General features: G+C 39.5%; 1 protein-coding gene across 1 annotated transcript in view; it reads right to left on the bottom strand.

Moving 5' to 3' along the window:
- ptprsa (protein tyrosine phosphatase receptor type Sa) overlaps window positions 1-17,970 on the bottom strand; it is a 174,802-nt gene that overhangs the window by 17,256 nt on the left and 139,576 nt on the right. The window contains exons 25-30 of the mRNA XM_086048481.1: window positions 16,943-17,040; window positions 13,196-13,319; window positions 10,419-10,594; window positions 6,659-6,778; window positions 3,548-3,702; window positions 1,225-1,510 (exon numbers count right to left, since the gene is read on the bottom strand). Of these exons, the coding sequence (XP_085904607.1) occupies window positions 1,225-1,510; window positions 3,548-3,702; window positions 6,659-6,778; window positions 10,419-10,594; window positions 13,196-13,319; window positions 16,943-17,040 (959 nt within the window). The remainder of the gene's footprint in view (window positions 1-1,224; window positions 1,511-3,547; window positions 3,703-6,658; window positions 6,779-10,418; window positions 10,595-13,195; window positions 13,320-16,942; window positions 17,041-17,970) is intronic.

Genomic DNA, 17,970 nt, shown 5'->3' with positions numbered 1-17,970 from the left:
GACTAGGAAAGGACCAAAACCTTCCAGTGTTAGACATTTTTAGCAGCCTTTTGACTCTGCTCAAATTTAGTTTGTCTTAAGCGCACTTACTGTGCTGATGATCTACAGGCAGTTTTCAGGATCATAACATAAAAAGGTAACAACACAAAATGAAGGGCACTGTGAAAGTGCCATAAAATTCTGAATGATTTAATTCTTCCCCGGAAGAAAGTGCAATTACACTTTCACTAATCCCATTTCAAGTGAATTAGAATATTGTAAATACAATGTTGAACAAAAATGTCTTTGCTCGTGTCTACATATACATTTTCTTGTGTTTTAATAATTGATCATACGTCATTTAAACCGTTTTTTTGATTACCGTATTTTCCGGACTATAAGATGCGACTTTTTCCCTATATTTTGAGCCATGCGGCTTATAGTCTGGTGCGGCTATTCTGTGGATTTTTCTTCCACCGCTCGGGGCACTCTAACCGGAATGACAGTACAATTTAATACAATACATTTACCATTAACTGGATGTGACTGCAGGTGGAGGAGTTCAACAGGCGAGGGCACCATAGACTAGGTTATTGCATTAGGTGCTGTAATGCTTTGATTTTATGTTTTCCTAGAGGTCCGTGAATTGCACATGAATGCGATTGACTGATGTTACGTCTGTTCTGTTGTTTCGATGTGAAATGCTATTGTTGATTTAGCACGTTGTCGTGTGTTGGATTGGCTGACTTTATTAACATAAAACGAGAAAGGTTCATATGTCGAATGTAGCAGAACAATAGATGGTGGAGTCTGGTGGACATTAGCTGACAAACTGGAGCGGCAGTCGGCAGTGAAATGAAGATAAGTACTGTTTATTTTCTCTTCGTTCTCTTCTGTTTTAATCGTTGCTGCAGTGTTAAAAGGCACTATTAGGAAATAATCTGCTCAGGTACATACATGTACATTTACAGTTCATAATCGTTCTGTAAATGCAGTAAATATAAAAGTTTTCAACAGAGATAGGTGCGGCTTATATAAAGGTGCATCTTAAGTTTTTTTCCCCAAAATGTTCTAGAAATAGAGTAGGTGCGGCTTAAATAACGGTGCGGCTTATAGTCCGGAAAATACGGTAGTCATCTCAAGAAAATAATTTTATAGTATAAAATTTACTGGAATTAAATGATTCTCATGTATCCTGTTTTAATTCAAGGATAAATATCAATGCTTCCGGTCACATCCTCGTACCTTGAACTCAAGTTCCATGCCAGTGACGTGCTCGCCGCTCTCCACCTGGGCCAGCTTCTGGATGTAGGAGTAGAGGCTGCGGGCCGCCACCTCAGTGTTGCCACAGGCCACCGCCTCTAGCAATGCGTCATGGATGAAGCTGTACTGGTCCTCTGTCTGCACCATGTAGTTGCGCTGGGAGCGCATCAGTGTCACGTGGCCGTAAATGTCAACAGTCTTCTCGTGCTTGATTCGCTCGAGCATGGCGTCGATGACAATGAAACAACCCGTCCGACCAACACCAGCACTGTAGAAAGGAGAAAAAAATATATGCAGAATTTACCGGTAATTTATTTTTTGTCTTATGTTGGTAGGGCCCTATAGATGTATTTTTAGTGAATAATGTCACATCTGTAATACAGCAACTTTTATTTACCACACTACAAGATGGACTACAATGTAAGCTACTCTATACTGTATATATGTGTAAAAGGGAGAGAAGGGAAATGAAATAAAAGAAAAAAAAGGTTTTGATTGACACAGTGTATCATCTGCAGTGGTGTGGAACTGCACTTATACAGGCAGATATTTCAAATAATTACCCTATCTGCCTATCAAAGGCAACATATTGTGGAAAATCTCTTTATGATTATTATTAGTACCATTCCTGTTGATAGAATTACGTGCGTAATGCCTATTGTTGTGGTTGAAAGAAAAAAGTTTGGAGTTTTTAAATTTGAAATGAACAATAAGAACAAACCTGAAATATTTCCACAAGCTTTTCATTGGAAAGCAACAAAGGAAAATTACTATTTGTATTTCGAAGGCCTAAATGTTCTCTTTTTCCAACCCCAGTCACGCTATCATTTGGCTGTCTCTCAAACCAAGGATTCAAGGCAGATAGCTGTCCCATTTACAGGAATTGAAGCATTAGCATAGTATGATACAGTACAAGCAAACTGAAAATAATACACATATTATTAAATGATTATTTCCAGTTGCCATATTCTTTTCTTCATCATGGCGTGATTTTTGACACAGCTTCTGTATTGTACTGGATTTGATCATAGAGTACAGGGGCACCTAATGTTGTGTCCTGTGAATGTATTCTGATAGTGACGGAATGCGCTAAAAATGCATTAAAAACAATACTGTAGACCGTACACAAGCTGTCATTTCAGTTTTATAGTGTAATGCTTTGGACTGATTGGGGTCTTCTTATCTTGACAAAAAGGATGGCTTTGAATAAGCCTTTTTGAGAACTATAATTTGTTAAAGGCTACAGGGCAAAAAAAGAGGAAGAAACATGAAAAATGGGATCGGATTAGGGTGAGTCTTTTTGATGGCGTAGGGAAACAAGAGACAGACATGGAGAGAATGGGAGCAGAATAAAAGTGGTGCTTTGAAGGGGAAGATGATGTGATCACTTGAGAGAGAAAAGATCTGCAACAGCTAAGAAAGACTGAGAATGGTTGTCTACGTGTATTATTCAATCCATAAAACTTTACAGGAGGAGGAGATATGCCATTTTGTTCGGTGCTAAATGTTTAATATGCAGCATGCACTTAATAATGGCAACAGTTCACTATGTGTTGGTTGTATTTTTTAACTGACTAAATGAATTAAAATGTTTGGTTTGACTTTCGCTTTAAATCCAATAAAATGGATGTTCATGTTTGCATCTGCAAAAACAAACAAAACATGATTTACCTCTGCGGTTCAGAAAAAAAAACACATGTGAAAGTTTGTCTTTGGACAGAAGTGTTATGGTATTTTTACTATGGTTTTATTATGATTTTGGTCATGCTAAGCACTCTATCACAATATTTCCATTTTTGAAGGTGAAATATTATGTGGGATGAGGGCCGCTTGCACTTACATGAGAGGGCTGGCATGTACAATGGCGTCATTTTTGCAATACAAAAAAATATGATTACATTTTTTCATCTTTGGGGCATTTTGTCAAAAGCATGCCCTACACATTATTCAGACGCGGCTGGGAACTGTTTTAAATTGTGAACAAAACAAAACACAATATACCTGCTTTCAGAAATTGTGCAGCTGTTAGAAAAGACAAAGTAAAAAAAAACCATAACCCTGGCACAAATTTTTAACCTTAAGCATCACACCAAGTGCAAGGGTGCCAAAAATTGATGCGAATCAAGTATTTTGGTGGCATTCACCACTTAGGATAATGCTACTGAGTGGGCTGTGCAAGTCACTCACATTAGACACATTCATGATTCATGTTATTCTACAACAGAATATTTAATGTGAATTTCTTGTAGGGAAAAAATATGAATCCAATTTTATATACAAGATACAAACAGTTTCTGTTGCTGACCTGCAGTGAGCGATGATGGGTCCAGCATCAGGCGGGTTGCAGGTCTTGACCCTACGGAGGAAGGCCAAGAAGGGTGTCGGGTATTCTGGCACACCGTGGTCAGGCCACGCTGTGAACTGGAACTGGCGAACCTCACGTTTCTCGCTGGATCCATTCTGAATAGAACAAAGAGAGTTGTGTTAAATAGGGCAAGACACTTTTTCCCCCCCATTGAGCCTATTCACTCTATTCAGAATTGTGTGCAGCACTTTGACAGTACAAACCTGACTTCACACTTACTGATATGCATTCATTGGTTTAGCTTCTTTTACTGACAATGATTTTGTTGGTTAAATTTTCAACGTTCATTTTTTTTCTTACAGTTGGTATAAAAGGAGTTTTTTTTAATAGATTTTAGTAAGATACAGACGTTTTTACCAACACATGAAAGAAAAAGGATCCAGAGAAGGAGTCTTTGCGCAGTATGAGAGAAGAGAAATCCCTTCATGGTTCTGTCCTCCCCTCCTCTCCTCTTATGGAGATACTGTTTGCATTTCAATGCCGCCTTTCTGCTTTCCTGACAGAGTTTTTTCCCTTGCTGAATACATGAATAAATGAGTGCAGTAATTAAAAGCAAACTGGCCTAGTTCTTATTTTTATGGGGTTTTCTTTGGACACTCCCTGATTTTGTTGCTGAGGCTGGCAGCAAAAACGTGACAAGGAATCGGCTGCTACTTGTGAGGAGACATTATAGCCTCACTGCCTGAAACGCATACATATAGATTTTGACCGCGGTCACTGCTTTGTAGAAGCACTGTTTGTGCGTCTGCCGCCAACCTCTACTACCTAAATATACAAATCCGTCCAAATGTATTTTTTCATCACCAAGCCATGGGATGAAATGAGCTCAGATTCTATACAATATGTATTTGCACAGATCCAATTAAATCAAGGTCACTCTAATGTATATGTATGATAATGTATGTGTGACAAGTTCAGCGCTTGTGACGTCCATTTTAATTAAACTTAAATTTGATCTCTCATTGGGCCTTTTTGTCTTTTCAAGTGTATTTCATTAGAAAATGGGACATGGTTAACATACACATGAGTGTGTAGAATTATGGAAGGCTTTTATTTTTCAAGTTTTTCAAGTCATGTTTCACGTGAGCCTTTAGACTCCAAAAATGCATTTCATATTTGATTCTCAATCGAATTTTGGAATTTGACTAACTGTTAAGTGACATGGTTTAAGAACTTAACTGACTGTTAACTTCCAAAATTCGATTAAGAATAAAATATCAAATGCATTTTTGGACACAAGCGCTGCACATACATTATCAAACATATACATTCGAGTGACCTTGCTTTAATTGGATCTGTGCAAAGACATATTGTATAGAATCTGAGCTCATTTCATCCCATAGCTTGGTGATGAAAAAATAAATATATGAAATATATGAAGTCGAGTCAACATTTGTGACCAGAACCTCCCACAGCAGAACTGTGTTTGCAGAAGCACAAAAATCTGTTAAAATATACTTCTGTTCCCTACTAGTCTGTAAATTTATAAAACTGAAACTATCAAATCATTAAAATACTGTATTGTAAATACAATAATGTCCCAAACGTAATGCCACAATCTGATGCTTTAAATGTTTTAAGATTACTTACTGATTATCATTTATACCACAGTGATAAAAATGTCCATTCTATTAGTCCAGATTTAACTTTAAACACAAATATTCACAAATCTATTACCATCCATAAAAAACAACACTTTAAAGGTAATTCAACTTTGACATGCACACATAATTCCTGCATAGCAAAAAATAATGGATGAATAATGGATGTGACCACACACACACAGACAGGCAGATACATGAAGACACACACACACATGCACCATCTTCTTGCGGATGCATGACTCAACCGCGAGTTAATGATTACAAATGTAAACGTGAGCAATGAAGGCAAATGCCTGACATTGGATGCTTGAAGGCAAGTTTTATTACAAGAAGTCCTCGATTTAAGCACAAGTTCCGTTGCTACGCTGGTGATGTAACCGAAATTTCGGCGTAAGTTATAGTTGAAATTTACGTCAAAATACTTCATATAAAAGAAAGTAAAATACTGTAACAAATTGGGTTATTTGTGCTGTCCTGGTGACGTTTGTGTTTTGCTAAGTTGTGTTGTTTCAGAGTTTACCGAATGCATCACGTGACCCGCTCGATTGGAGGGGTGTGCGGGGAAGAGGAGAGAGGACATCTGTGTGTGCTCCTGACGGAACGCTTGTTGCTCTGTAGTTGGCGTCAGTAATAATAAAAAGGAGATAGCTAAACTGACGTCTTTGGAAGACGTTACAATACATTCAATTAAAACAATAAAATGCTGTACTTTGCTATTACTGCTGAGAGGAGCCAGGAGAAGAAGAAGGGGAGGGCGAAAAAGGCAAAGATACTCCAGGCACACAAACACAAATACAGAACAACTATGGTGTTGGGGACAAAATGGCGGAAGAGCCACGGGCGTCGTAAAGTCGAAACGTCATAGGTCGAGTATGTCGTAACTCGAGGACTTCCTGTAATCTTGAGAAGCTCCCAGGAATCAGGCCACGGTTTCCAACCATGCTTACATGAGCAAAACTTCCATAATGTAGGAACTTTTGTCTGCCTGTGTGTTTGTGTGAGCTTGAGCAATCTGCCAATTATGTATATTGAGTTACTCTTCTGCGCACTTCACCTAAGTGCCCCACTTTGGCAGACACACAATAACGCATGCATTGAAGTGAGTGTGGGCTGAACAACTGAAGGCTGCCATACACAATCTTACAGTATACACAGACACACACACGCCCACCCCCACACCCCCACGCACACACACACAAATACAGTACAAGCACTTCTTCATGATGCATGAATTAAGTATTCATTTTAACAAGGTTTATGAATTAGCTTATGATGATCTTGATGATAGCTTAAATATAACAGCTGTATTCATTGGCTTAGACACACTTGGGAATTTTGTGCATGTCCTCGCGGGTTTGTTAGACTATTGTTTTCGCAAAGAGAAGATGTAAATATCTGCTTTGTGCTTGTAAATGTGTAAAAAGAAAATAGAAAGCAATTGATTTACCTTGTGCAAGGAGAAAGTGCGCACACAAAAAGTGGCCAACTCTATGGTGTCCAACAGGGTCACCTGGGTCATACCATAGGTTTCTGTGCCACGACTGGGCCAGTACTGGTCACATTTTATCTGTGAAAAAGAGAAGAGAAGAAAAAAAAGGCGAACAGATGTGTCAAAAATACATCATGTGAAAAATAGTACCTCCAATCAATAAAAGCTATCAAAGAGGAATTGCAACAACATGTTGAATGTCACAGAAATACAGTACACGGAAGCTGACGGAAGCACGTAGCTCATCTATCTAACACATCTCAGACAACCATGTGGATTAAAACAGCAGTGAGATCTGATGGAAGCTCCAAGGGAGCTTCTCTGTATTTGACGACCGAGAAATGCACAGTAAACACACAATCACGCTGTCTTGTTTGAATTTCCACAGTTCCCATCTGCACCCTTTGCTATAGAGAAACGAATATAAAACGTCACGCACATCTGCATGCTGAACTATATTTTTCATTCAACATCTGCTCGAACATTTGGCTTTCAGTGCTTGTGCAGTAAGTCTGCAAAAACACATCACCTGCTTCCTAAGTCATCTCATTCAGTCTCATTCAATACGGTGTGACACGCTGGAAGACATTTTCTCTCTCATTTCCTGCTCAAACTGACACTGAGCTTCCAGCGGCCACATGTCCTGATCATGTCTGACAGTGGAGGACAGCGCTTGTCAGGATTGTGCACAGGTAAACAACTGAGGAGAGGTGAGATGAAGTGGAGACACCCGGGGTAAGTAAGCCTGATGTTGACACTGGTTTGACTTGACAGGATGAAGTCATTTTTGTATTTTTGACACACAACAAATCCACTTGTTGGGAGGAAATGACCTTAGAAGTTTTCACGTTGTGTTTTTCCATTTGAATGTTATTTGTTTTGAGGCAGTCATCCAAGATTTCAGCTTAAGTTCCCAAGAACGGCCTCGAGTGACAACATACTACTGTAAAGGAGATTTCATCAAACCAGCTCATTTATTTATAGTTTTTAGTTTAAATACACGACCCTTTCAAAAATATTGAAACAGAGAGACCAGAGCTTTTATTTGTGTCAAAGACATTTGTGTTTGTTTTTTTGGTTTTATTTCCAGGTTTTTACACCACGACGGGGTGCAGACTTTCAATTAGATAGTTGTTCGTAACATAACATTTTTTGGTGAGCCCAAGTTTCTGTTTCTTGCAATAAGTGCAACAAGCCTGTGACCCATTGGCATCGCCAAACATTTGCTTTCTTCTTTTGTGATACTTTTGCATTTCATTGCACCCTTTTTTAGTTGTTTGTTTTAGAGGTCCCTTAATTCTTATTAGCAGGTAAAATACATGCTCGACGGGGTTTAAGTCTGTTTTTCGTCTTGGTTGTCGTGGCAGTCCCGGGGGGGGTAGGTCATAGTACGAAGAAGGACAACAGAGATTGCTCAAATTTAGCTTTACATGCTGAGCAACCAAAAAGGATGAAATGTGGTGGTTCTGCTGGCTTTGGGGTAAAGTAGTAACAAAGGAAAGCTCCAGCTTTGCGCACAGTCTAATGAGAAGCAGAAAACGTGACAATTTCAACATTTCTGATGTGAGAAATGCAAAAATCTCATTTCTACCAACTTTCAATCCAACTGGTGCATTAAAAGTCGGGGTGATTTTCGTCCATCGCTGTGCCTTGACTTGGCTTGTGTTGCAGAGTTCAGGACACTGGGGTAGACATCACACTGATAACTTATTCACCGTGCACTTTTCAATGTATAACTCCACCAAAATCTTTTACTGTTGCCACTCTGAAATTGTTCAGCCACCATCTCTCCTATTGAATGGGCTTGCAGAGTGGTCACAGAGCGCTGCCGCCCAATTTTAACATTTATTAATTTAAGTGCATTGGCCAAGGCGTTATGCGCTTGCCTCATGCACCGCCACCTCGTGCTGGCAGTCACGGCATGGTGTTGCGTCGGTGCCACAGCACACACACACACAAACACACAATAAATGGGTTGGTCAATGGCACACTGCACTATGCCCCTGGTGGATTCCTTACTTGTTTTTACAGTGTTTTGCTGAATTATAGAGGGTCGCCATAGCAGTTTGGTTGCATTATTCTTTAAGTTTGCACACAAAATGTTTCTGAAGGTAATTTTGCTGCTGTCATCATGTTGTTCACGATGCTCTCCTGTGCTTCGTGGCGAATTCCACCCTGACCTGCCTATTCTGCATCTTTAGTTGTATCGGCTGTACTGTTGTTCATGAAGTATGCAAACTGGATTACGATACTTTCATTCCTACCTTGATGAGTTTGTACTGATGTTACAAAGATTTGTTGACATGTTTGCAGCTCTCACAATATTTCTGTGTTCAACTGCTGCTTCCTTGTTTTCCTTGATCTACCTATTTAATGTCTGAGGTTATATTGGCAATTCCCAAAGGTATGTGAAATGGCTCTGATGGACAGCTCTCTGGTTTTTATGCAGTCTTCACAAATCAAACCCAAATCTGAACTTGAGTGTAGAAATTCAGTGCTGTTTGTTGCTAGAATACTCCATGTAATCGGACACAGCTGGGCAAGAAAAAACACCTGCCAGTCAAATGTCCCAATACTTTTGCTAACAGCAAAAATGTGTGGATTCAAACAAAACATGTTATCTCCTAAAATGTGCATCCAATCCAAATAAAAGCTGACATGTTGACCTCTTGTCTGATATTCATCTTTTGATGTCAAAAACAAACGTTTTCGGCTTGCAGCAAAAACAAAATAATTGGCCAAACTGTTACCAATACTTTTTTAGGAGAGTGCGCATAGACACACAGGCATTTGACTCCTAACCATTTGGGGGAAGGCCCTTGTCAGAATGTGTTTCTCTGTGCACAAAGTAAGGACCAAAAAAGCATGGTTAGTTATATTTGATGTGAAAGAACCTGAAAATCTTCATCGACCTCATGATGAACAAGAAGTTCTCCAGCATCATTCAGCTGTGACCAAAACAATGGACAAAAGATTTCCACTGACACACTCACAAATCTTGCAGAAAATCTTCCCTAGAGAAGTGGAAGCTGTTACAGTTGCAAAGGGGAGACCAACTCTAGGTTTTGTAGGTCCTGTATCACTTTTAACTAAAAGTGTACATATGTACAAGTGTATCATATCAACTCTTCGCCCAACTTTACATTCAACTTCTTTCAACAGCAGACTGCTGTGGGAGGTTCTGGTCACAGGTGCTACAAAAACACCCCAGTTTACAATTTAATTTTAGCTTACTGTTCAGTGCGGCATCTCTTGAGTGTTAAAACTTGCAAAGCCCTTTTTGCAGTAAGGAACGGATGTTTTGCTGTTTCTACAGAAACTTCTCTCACTTTTGTAGCTGCGAAGAGGTAATAAAAAAACAACACAGCCAAGTCCCCCGTGGATGTTGCCCAAACTATTAGACGCGAGCAGGTAGACCATTTGTCAGATAACTGCTCCTGCACTGCATTTAAATTTCACAAATGTAATTTATATTCTTCCCTTAAAGTGAGCCATCTCAAGAAAATAAAGTCTGATTACCTGCCAATGAAGTTTGAGTCGACATCTGGGAAATCACTGCAAAGCTGTGCCATTTTTCACATTTTGTACCCCGGCTTCATGAATGAGTGATTTGATTTTGATGTATATTGTGGAACAGCATTTTAAAAAGGCTACTGCAGTCACTCGGGGTAAGCTGCAGAGCGAAAATCAAATGTTGCATGCACTGGAGCGGACTTACCCGTGACTTCTCTTCCAGTCTGGTCATCATGACCACAGTGGCTGCTCTCTGCTCCCACACCATCCTCCAGAAGTCCCCAAAGGTTTCGGGTAAAGGACCCTGAGTGGCAATGTATGCGTTCTGCTTCCTATAGCCATCTATGTAGTTGGCATTGATGTAGTCGCTACCTGTGATCCCTACACAAAAAGCAAAACCCGGGATGATGCAAAGTACCACATATTTAATTTTTTTCCACATAATTTTGTCATGTGACCACACCACAAAACAATTACCTTTTTTCCATATCGATCGATGAAGGTGTAAAAACCCTCCGAGGAAACATTTTTTAATTTGAATATGCTTGTTGTGTCAGATCATACAATATAGAAACCAACTAAAGGTCTCTGGGAAAATATGCCTCCAAAGCTATAAATTATGCCATAGGGCTGGCAGGGTATATGCATTCTTCAGGCTGTTGTTCAGTGCAATATAGCTAAGTCAACACCCACACACCCTTTTTCTATACTGCTTATCCTGTTCGTGGTTGTGAGGTAATGAGAACGTTCCAGCTCAATTCTGTTTTTTCTTTCTTTAAACATGTTATAAGGAGAAGCTAAAGAAAACAAGGCAATCAATTAGTGCTAAACACTAAGAAGACTTGTTTTTCAAACAAATTAAAATGGGAGAAGTGTCTGGCAGATCCACCATTAATACACCACAAAAATAGGCAGTTCAGGGTCTCTATGGCAACAACAGACTATTTTTACTATTACAAATCCATCTTATTATACATTTCTGACATTGGTTTATAATTAAAAGCCCAATATTTTCTCCCTTTCTAAACTTCTAGGAGACATACTGAATGTTAAGACATAAAACGGTCAAATGATCTCATACTCTATCTTCTTACAGCAGGACCCCTTGTTCTGTTTACCCCCAGACTGGGGCCATCTGTTCGGTCTCTGTTGTTCAGTCCGGACGACATATCTATGGATGTCGCACAACAGACTCCATCTGATTTAGCAGTGCCTCAACAGTATATGAGAAGCTAAAAGCAGGAGGTGGACCCGGTAAACTAGCCCCTAAGACTCATGCTAGTTGCCGAAAGGGCTCACTAGCTGCAGTGAACTCATTTCTCCACTATGTACACCAGTGCTTCTCAATAATTTTCTGTTACGCCCCCCCAGCAAGAAGAAAACAATTCGCGCCCCCCACCCCACCACCCACTCTCCGCCGTATAACTATAAATAATAGCATTTGTCTGTAAAATAATTATAGGTACACCTCTGCATAACATCGTATCCTTGTTAACATAAACACAAAACACATCACATCGCCAGCTCGTTGCAAAACAAACAATGAGCAATTAGAGCGCCACTGCCAACTACTGGAGTGGATGTGTAATCACACTTTATTGGCGGAAAAAAGCATGTTCCCCAGGATGACACGCGCCCCCCTCAGCATCGCACCGCACCCCCCCCCCCCAGGGGACCCTGCCCCACTATTTGAGAAGCACTGATGTAGCCGAAAATACCAGTAACATCTTATGCACGCTTATGATCTTGAACTCTTGCGTTCACTGACATCGTGTACCTGTAAGTATCTGCAGCAAAAAGTGAAAACTTGAAAGGTAAGCTATGAAGATCACTGCATTTTGGTTGCTCCTGATACTGAGGGCACAAAGTTTCAAGTGTGCGGTAGGTCTGTCGTTTGATCACGCACCGTGCTTATCTGTCACCAAGCTCTAATCTGCACATGTGAAAATCAAAGTTGACGCCACTGTGGGGCTCATGGTTAGGAAACAAACTTTTACAGTCCTGTCAGGTGAAATTGAAGCCGGGATGGAGTATTTTGTGTTTGAAAGTCACGTCCCTGTTACTGACGTCGCAGCACTCGAGCGATAAACAATGAAACACTTGGCTGGGCTAATGTAAGAGTATAAAAGAAATGAGACATAGTGAGCACAAGAACCATGGTGGAGTGGAAGAAAAATGTACAGTAAGGACAGAGATCAGATGCACACAAAGGAAGGAAAACTAATGAAAAAAAGAGTGGAAATTAGGGTTCTTACAGAATGTAAGGAATGCAAATTCCATTAAAATGGATACTGCACTATCTGACAGTGGTGACTTGGTTTTAGTCACGGCTAAATGAACAGAGAAAAGGCGGTGTGCATGAATTGTTATTCTGCTGCAACTAATAGCAAAATCACTGCGGTGTAAAATAGAAATTTCAGACTTGATTAATTTATGTATTTATGGATGAGGCATTTGTTTTTCTTTTTTCTCCCTCTGTGGGCTTTTTATTTTTTTTACGTTGCACCCACAAATTGTGAGGTGTTGAGAATCTACTTGGAACATTTAGCTCACACAAAAGGGGAGCATGGAGAAGAAGTGATTTTGTCATCATTGAGAGGAGTCGGGAGTTGTTCCAGAGTTGCAACCCCAAAACAATGTCAGCAGTGAAGGGTGACTACCTCTGACAATGTCTCCAGTGATTTAGGATTGAATGGAAGAATTTTCTAGCTGCAGCACTGTGTCTGAGGACAGTTTAGAGGCAAGTGGAGGATGATCTGACAAACAGACTGGTGCAAAAAAAATCCTGAATCATGCTTAAGTGTGAGATCAAACTACTTTCCTCAAATAAATTCTTGACCAAAATTACAATAACAAAATCAATCCAAAAACTTGGCCCAACTGAACTGAAAGAAGTCTTTAATTCATACTGCTAAACTTTAGGTTCAAAATGATGAAAATGACTGTGTGAGTGTGCAAAAGAAGAGGAAGGGTTTTCCTTACCCTCAATGGGAGCCAGGATGACACGGGAGTGGTCATAGGCAATGACATTGGCGTAACGATTTTTGGGCTTGTTCACCTCCAGGTTGGAGTGTTCCCAGGTGAACTGCTGGCCTGGATCAATGGACTGATGGGGGTCGGGGGGGGGGGGGGGGGGGGGGCAGAGGCAAAAGAACACAAGTAGAAGAACTCAGATGAGCCTCACAGAGTGCTGATACAATTTGCATGTTACCACAGAAGGGAAAAAAATTAAGACACACATTTCCTAGATTGCGAATTAATGGGACTTGCATAAGGAGCTTTTTGAGAAATTCAATTAAAGATGGACTGACACATGGAAATGTGATCTAATGAAATGTATCACATCACATTCCTCTTTGTTACCAAATTCAATGGAAACACACTTTTGAGTGAATCTGAATCATACACTTTAAAAAAAGTTGGGTTAAAAAAATCCAATATGGGTAAAAAATGGAGCGATGCACTACTTGGGTCAGTTTGACCCAATTTTGGGTCAATTTTGGGTTGTTTTTGCAGAAAATGACCCCAAAAATGGATCGTTTTGTACAAGACAACCCCCACAAAATTGGGGGGGAGGATCTTTTCCCCAAAAAACAAAACAAAACAAGAAGGTGGGTCAAAATTGTTTGTTTTTGACCCAAATTGGGTTATTTTTTACCCAAATGTTTTTAGAGTGTAAACGTTACAGCATGACATTTATTAAATCACGGAACTGAATTCTTTACTGCTTCCTTCAATAGGGAAATATACTCTGTCACAGCATTCGAAACATTACAACCCATGTGTAGCCATAAACAACTCAAAAAGTTGCATAAAAAAAAATCAACATGCCTAAAGAGAATGAAATAAATTGTTGATATTGTGCAATTTAATGTGGGTAACGAAAGCTGTCACTGGTTGCGTGTGTTTTTTGGAGAACAATCATCAAGTGTGACAGCTTTAGGAAGGAAGGAAGAGGCCTGCAGTTTGTTTCTGTCGCCTGAAGCAGCATGTCACATGTGGTCTATTATATCTATTGGTTTTTGACATCATTTAGACAAAATACTACTTATGCAAAATGAGCAGTCAAAATATAGAACTGGCACAGCTCCCAGGACACACTCATCTAATTCTTTGTTAAATGGTCTTACATGTGGAACTCCTGTACTCTATAACATATTGTTAAATTTAGTTAGATTAAGGCTTCTAAGATAACACTTAATGTTAAAACTTGGAAATTGCCATGTCTTAAAGCAATGGAGTCAAAATGGATTCAGCGACTTTGGTGCAAGCAACATTTTAGTTTGCTGCAGTTCAAATTGAAACAGAAAGAAACCAAAGTTGTGTGAGACCATAAAACTCGAACAAGATATTTTTTGGGGGGTATTGTGTATGTATCCCAAAAAAAAAACCCACTAGCAATTACATCAACTAAAAAGGATGTGCATTTGGGTGACTTTTTTTCATTTTTAGATCAGAAGTAGATCATCCATAAGGACTTATGCTTTGGAAACAAAATGGTTACAGTTTTGGCAAAAAAATATTGTTTGAAACATGCTAGCTACTGTAGATCAAGCAGCATTTGAGTGCCCTAACCCTGCGGTGTGCAACAACTACAATATGAATAGCAGAACATGAAATTAGGATAAAAATGAAGATAAGATCATTTTAAAAATACAGGGCCACAAAATGCTTTATTCTATTATTTAACTCTAAAGTCTGCCATGTTTTTCTTCTTTAAATCAACCAGGGTTAACACATTTGCAGATAAATTAAAGCGTCACTATCAGCAACCAGTTGACAGAATTTGGCAGCATACGGCGAGTGATGGCAAACAAAATATAAATAGTTAAGTCAAGCTAAATTGTGGGGACCTTTTCTTTCCTCTCATTGCTGCTAAGTTACGATATCCTGCTCTCTGGGCTCAGCATATCCTCAATAACCGAGCCTCCGCAGCGTCTCCCTCTCTTGCCTCTACCCTCCATTTTTCTTTCTCCCTCCACTTCCTGCCTGGCTAAAAACCAATCAGTCAACAGCCTGCAGAGCGGCGCTTGGCAAGGCTGAGCCTATGGACGAGTGGCCATTCATCACGAAAATAACAAAATTAAAATTACACTTCTCTATTTAATTTGGTCATTTATTTTTCCTGTGGGCTGATGGGGTTGTTTGAAAGGGCACAGGCATGGCGAGAGAGTAAACGATAGATTGGGAGAAGAGTATTGGGTGGTTAAAGTCACTCTTTAAGCCAAATAATTACACTTGCCATCACGTCTCTCGCCTCCATGAACAAAACAAGCCTGTTCCTTTAGTGCACAGCTCGGCTGTAGATTTATGAATAATAGATACTGGAGAAATGCTGCGATGCTATGAGAAGTCATTATCCACCATAACATCCAACATCTTCCGCCCGGCACGATGACGGCAATCCATGCTGGTGTACCTTCTTTCCACCTCAGCCTCGTGTGCAGCGAGAGGCGACAGGCACCTTGATTTAGGGATAGCGAGCGGGAGATATTGCTTGTGTGCAAACGAGAGCTGATTCAGCGCTCCTGATTTCTAATCAACTCCAGTGTCATTTATAACCCAAGCGGTCGCAGAGCTCAAGACAGCTCAGTTAGCCCCCCCACACCACATACATGCAGTCACAACAACACCACACGTCAGCTGAGTAAAACACAATGCACGTGCATGCCCATACCATCCTACGTTTGGTTCTGACAAGGTGAATAGTTTCATATACAAGTAATCTAACATACAATACTTTTAAGGACAGCCTCAAGTTTGAAGTATTCAAAATAACCTTTGCCCTCATCGTGTATTCATTGGGGAATACTGTATGTGGAAATTAAATACATGCCCCACTGACCATTCTGGAATACCACACCATTTAAGTTTTCAGACTTTCATAAAACGTTGTCCTACTATTGTATTTAATTAAATACACACACATGCACGCACACACATTTTATATATATATATATATATATATATAAAACCTCCATCATCATCCCTCCATCCTTATTCATAAAATAATCGTCCTCTCCATCCTTGTCCTTTTAAAGTACTTCCGTCCTTACTTTTAGTGAGTCCGCTCCCCACCGACCCAAAAAAAACGTCCGTGCATGACACCGTGGGAAATATGCTAACAGCAGAGGTTTTATAATTCATAAACATTATTTAAAGTTCATTACCTGGGTAATTTCCTATTCACATCCATTTACCGGCTGGGAGTATCGTGAGTGGATTGAATTGTTTACAACTCTTTAAGTGTCAACCAAGATATTATTTAGCTGTCAACACAACCACCGCCAGTCAGCAGACTATGGAGCCCACCAGGGGACAGCACGAGAATATTTCAGATTGCATTAGAACACAATACTATTGCGTTTTATTGCAAAACCTTTGTACTATAACGCAATAAGGTTTCAGTCTTTATAGCATTATTTCGCAATTAAAAATAAATAAAATGAAAAATGGAAAAAAATGGACATACATGTTTTTGACAGGACAGCAACAATGTGCCCATAAAGTGTCACGTATGCCCCACTTCTAATACCCACTTACATTAAATGATCAATGACTCATAGCCCGATTAAGGGATATGAAATTGACCTAAGATGAAGCAAATACTAATATTAAATGTTTGCACCTTCAGTGACAGAGAAAAAACACCACCAATATTTCTCTAGTGAACAAAATGGACTCTTGTGTTCTACAAAATCAAGTATGAGAAACTTTCTGCCCACCCACCTCATATTCTTGGGACAGCTTCAGGTTGTCGTTGGCTTTGAGAAGCTCTGTGTGCTCAGCCAGTTCGGAGATGGGAATGGGAGGGTGATTCATCATACCTGCTTGCCAAAACAAAGGAGGAAGAAGTAGCAGAAAAGAAAAGTTTTGACAAATTAGGACAACTTTTCAAAGTGTACATTTCACGCAATGCAGTATTTATGGTTGAGAAGCTCTTTGCAATCTTAACATTGTTGAACGTTGGGTTTTAGTGATGAGGAAGCTTGTGCACGACATGGTGTAAATCAAAAGAAAATGTATTAACTGGGTATGTTATTGGAATTTGAGCTTGTGGATAGTAGTAGTAAACTTTAGATAGAGAAAAGGGGAAAAACGTTACTTGGTAAAATTGCAAAAAAAATGGTTGTGAGGATATTTGTGGCTTTATTTAAAACTGTTTATGTTCATGTATATGTTTACTTGTATCAAAATGAAAAGGCAATCATAGAGAACATAATGTAGCTCGAATTCAGTCCATCAGCGCATACCACAGAAGCTATTTTCAAAATCACTAGGAGGCGCCTCAGTATAAAAACCTCCTTATTTTCAGAATTAACGGAACAATTCTGAGTACAAAATTTTGTTATGATTCCAACAGCTGGACGTTTATTTTTTTTCAGGCTCCCTCCAATGTGCATACAGTACATTGTGTAGCTGTAGCAAGAGTAACATCAGTACTGAGAGTATTTATTAGTTACGACAGTCCCCAGCAGGATAGTAAATTACTGTCCCGCAGGGGACTATCTTTAATAAGTCATTCAGAGCCAGATACAGAAACACTGTAATACAATATGAACCAGCCATTGTGACTCTGTGCCCACACGAGGCATGGCATTATTTACAATTTTTTGCTTAGAGGCCTTTTTTCCACAACAACAAGCTCAAATGCCAAATGAATGTTTACAAATTCACAATGAAAAAATTATTAAAAAGTATAGAAAAAAGAAACCCCAGGGCCTAACTGAGCATGCAAATCAGAATGATTGCATTAA

Source organism: Filicampus tigris, chromosome 12, assembly GCF_054856515.1.
Source record: "Filicampus tigris isolate MCC_2025a chromosome 12, RoL_Ftig_1.0, whole genome shotgun sequence".
Taxonomy (NCBI): domain Eukaryota; kingdom Metazoa; phylum Chordata; class Actinopteri; order Syngnathiformes; family Syngnathidae; genus Filicampus; species Filicampus tigris.
The sequence above is the reverse complement of the archived record's forward strand: the minus strand, read 5'-3'. Positions and strand labels throughout refer to the sequence as shown.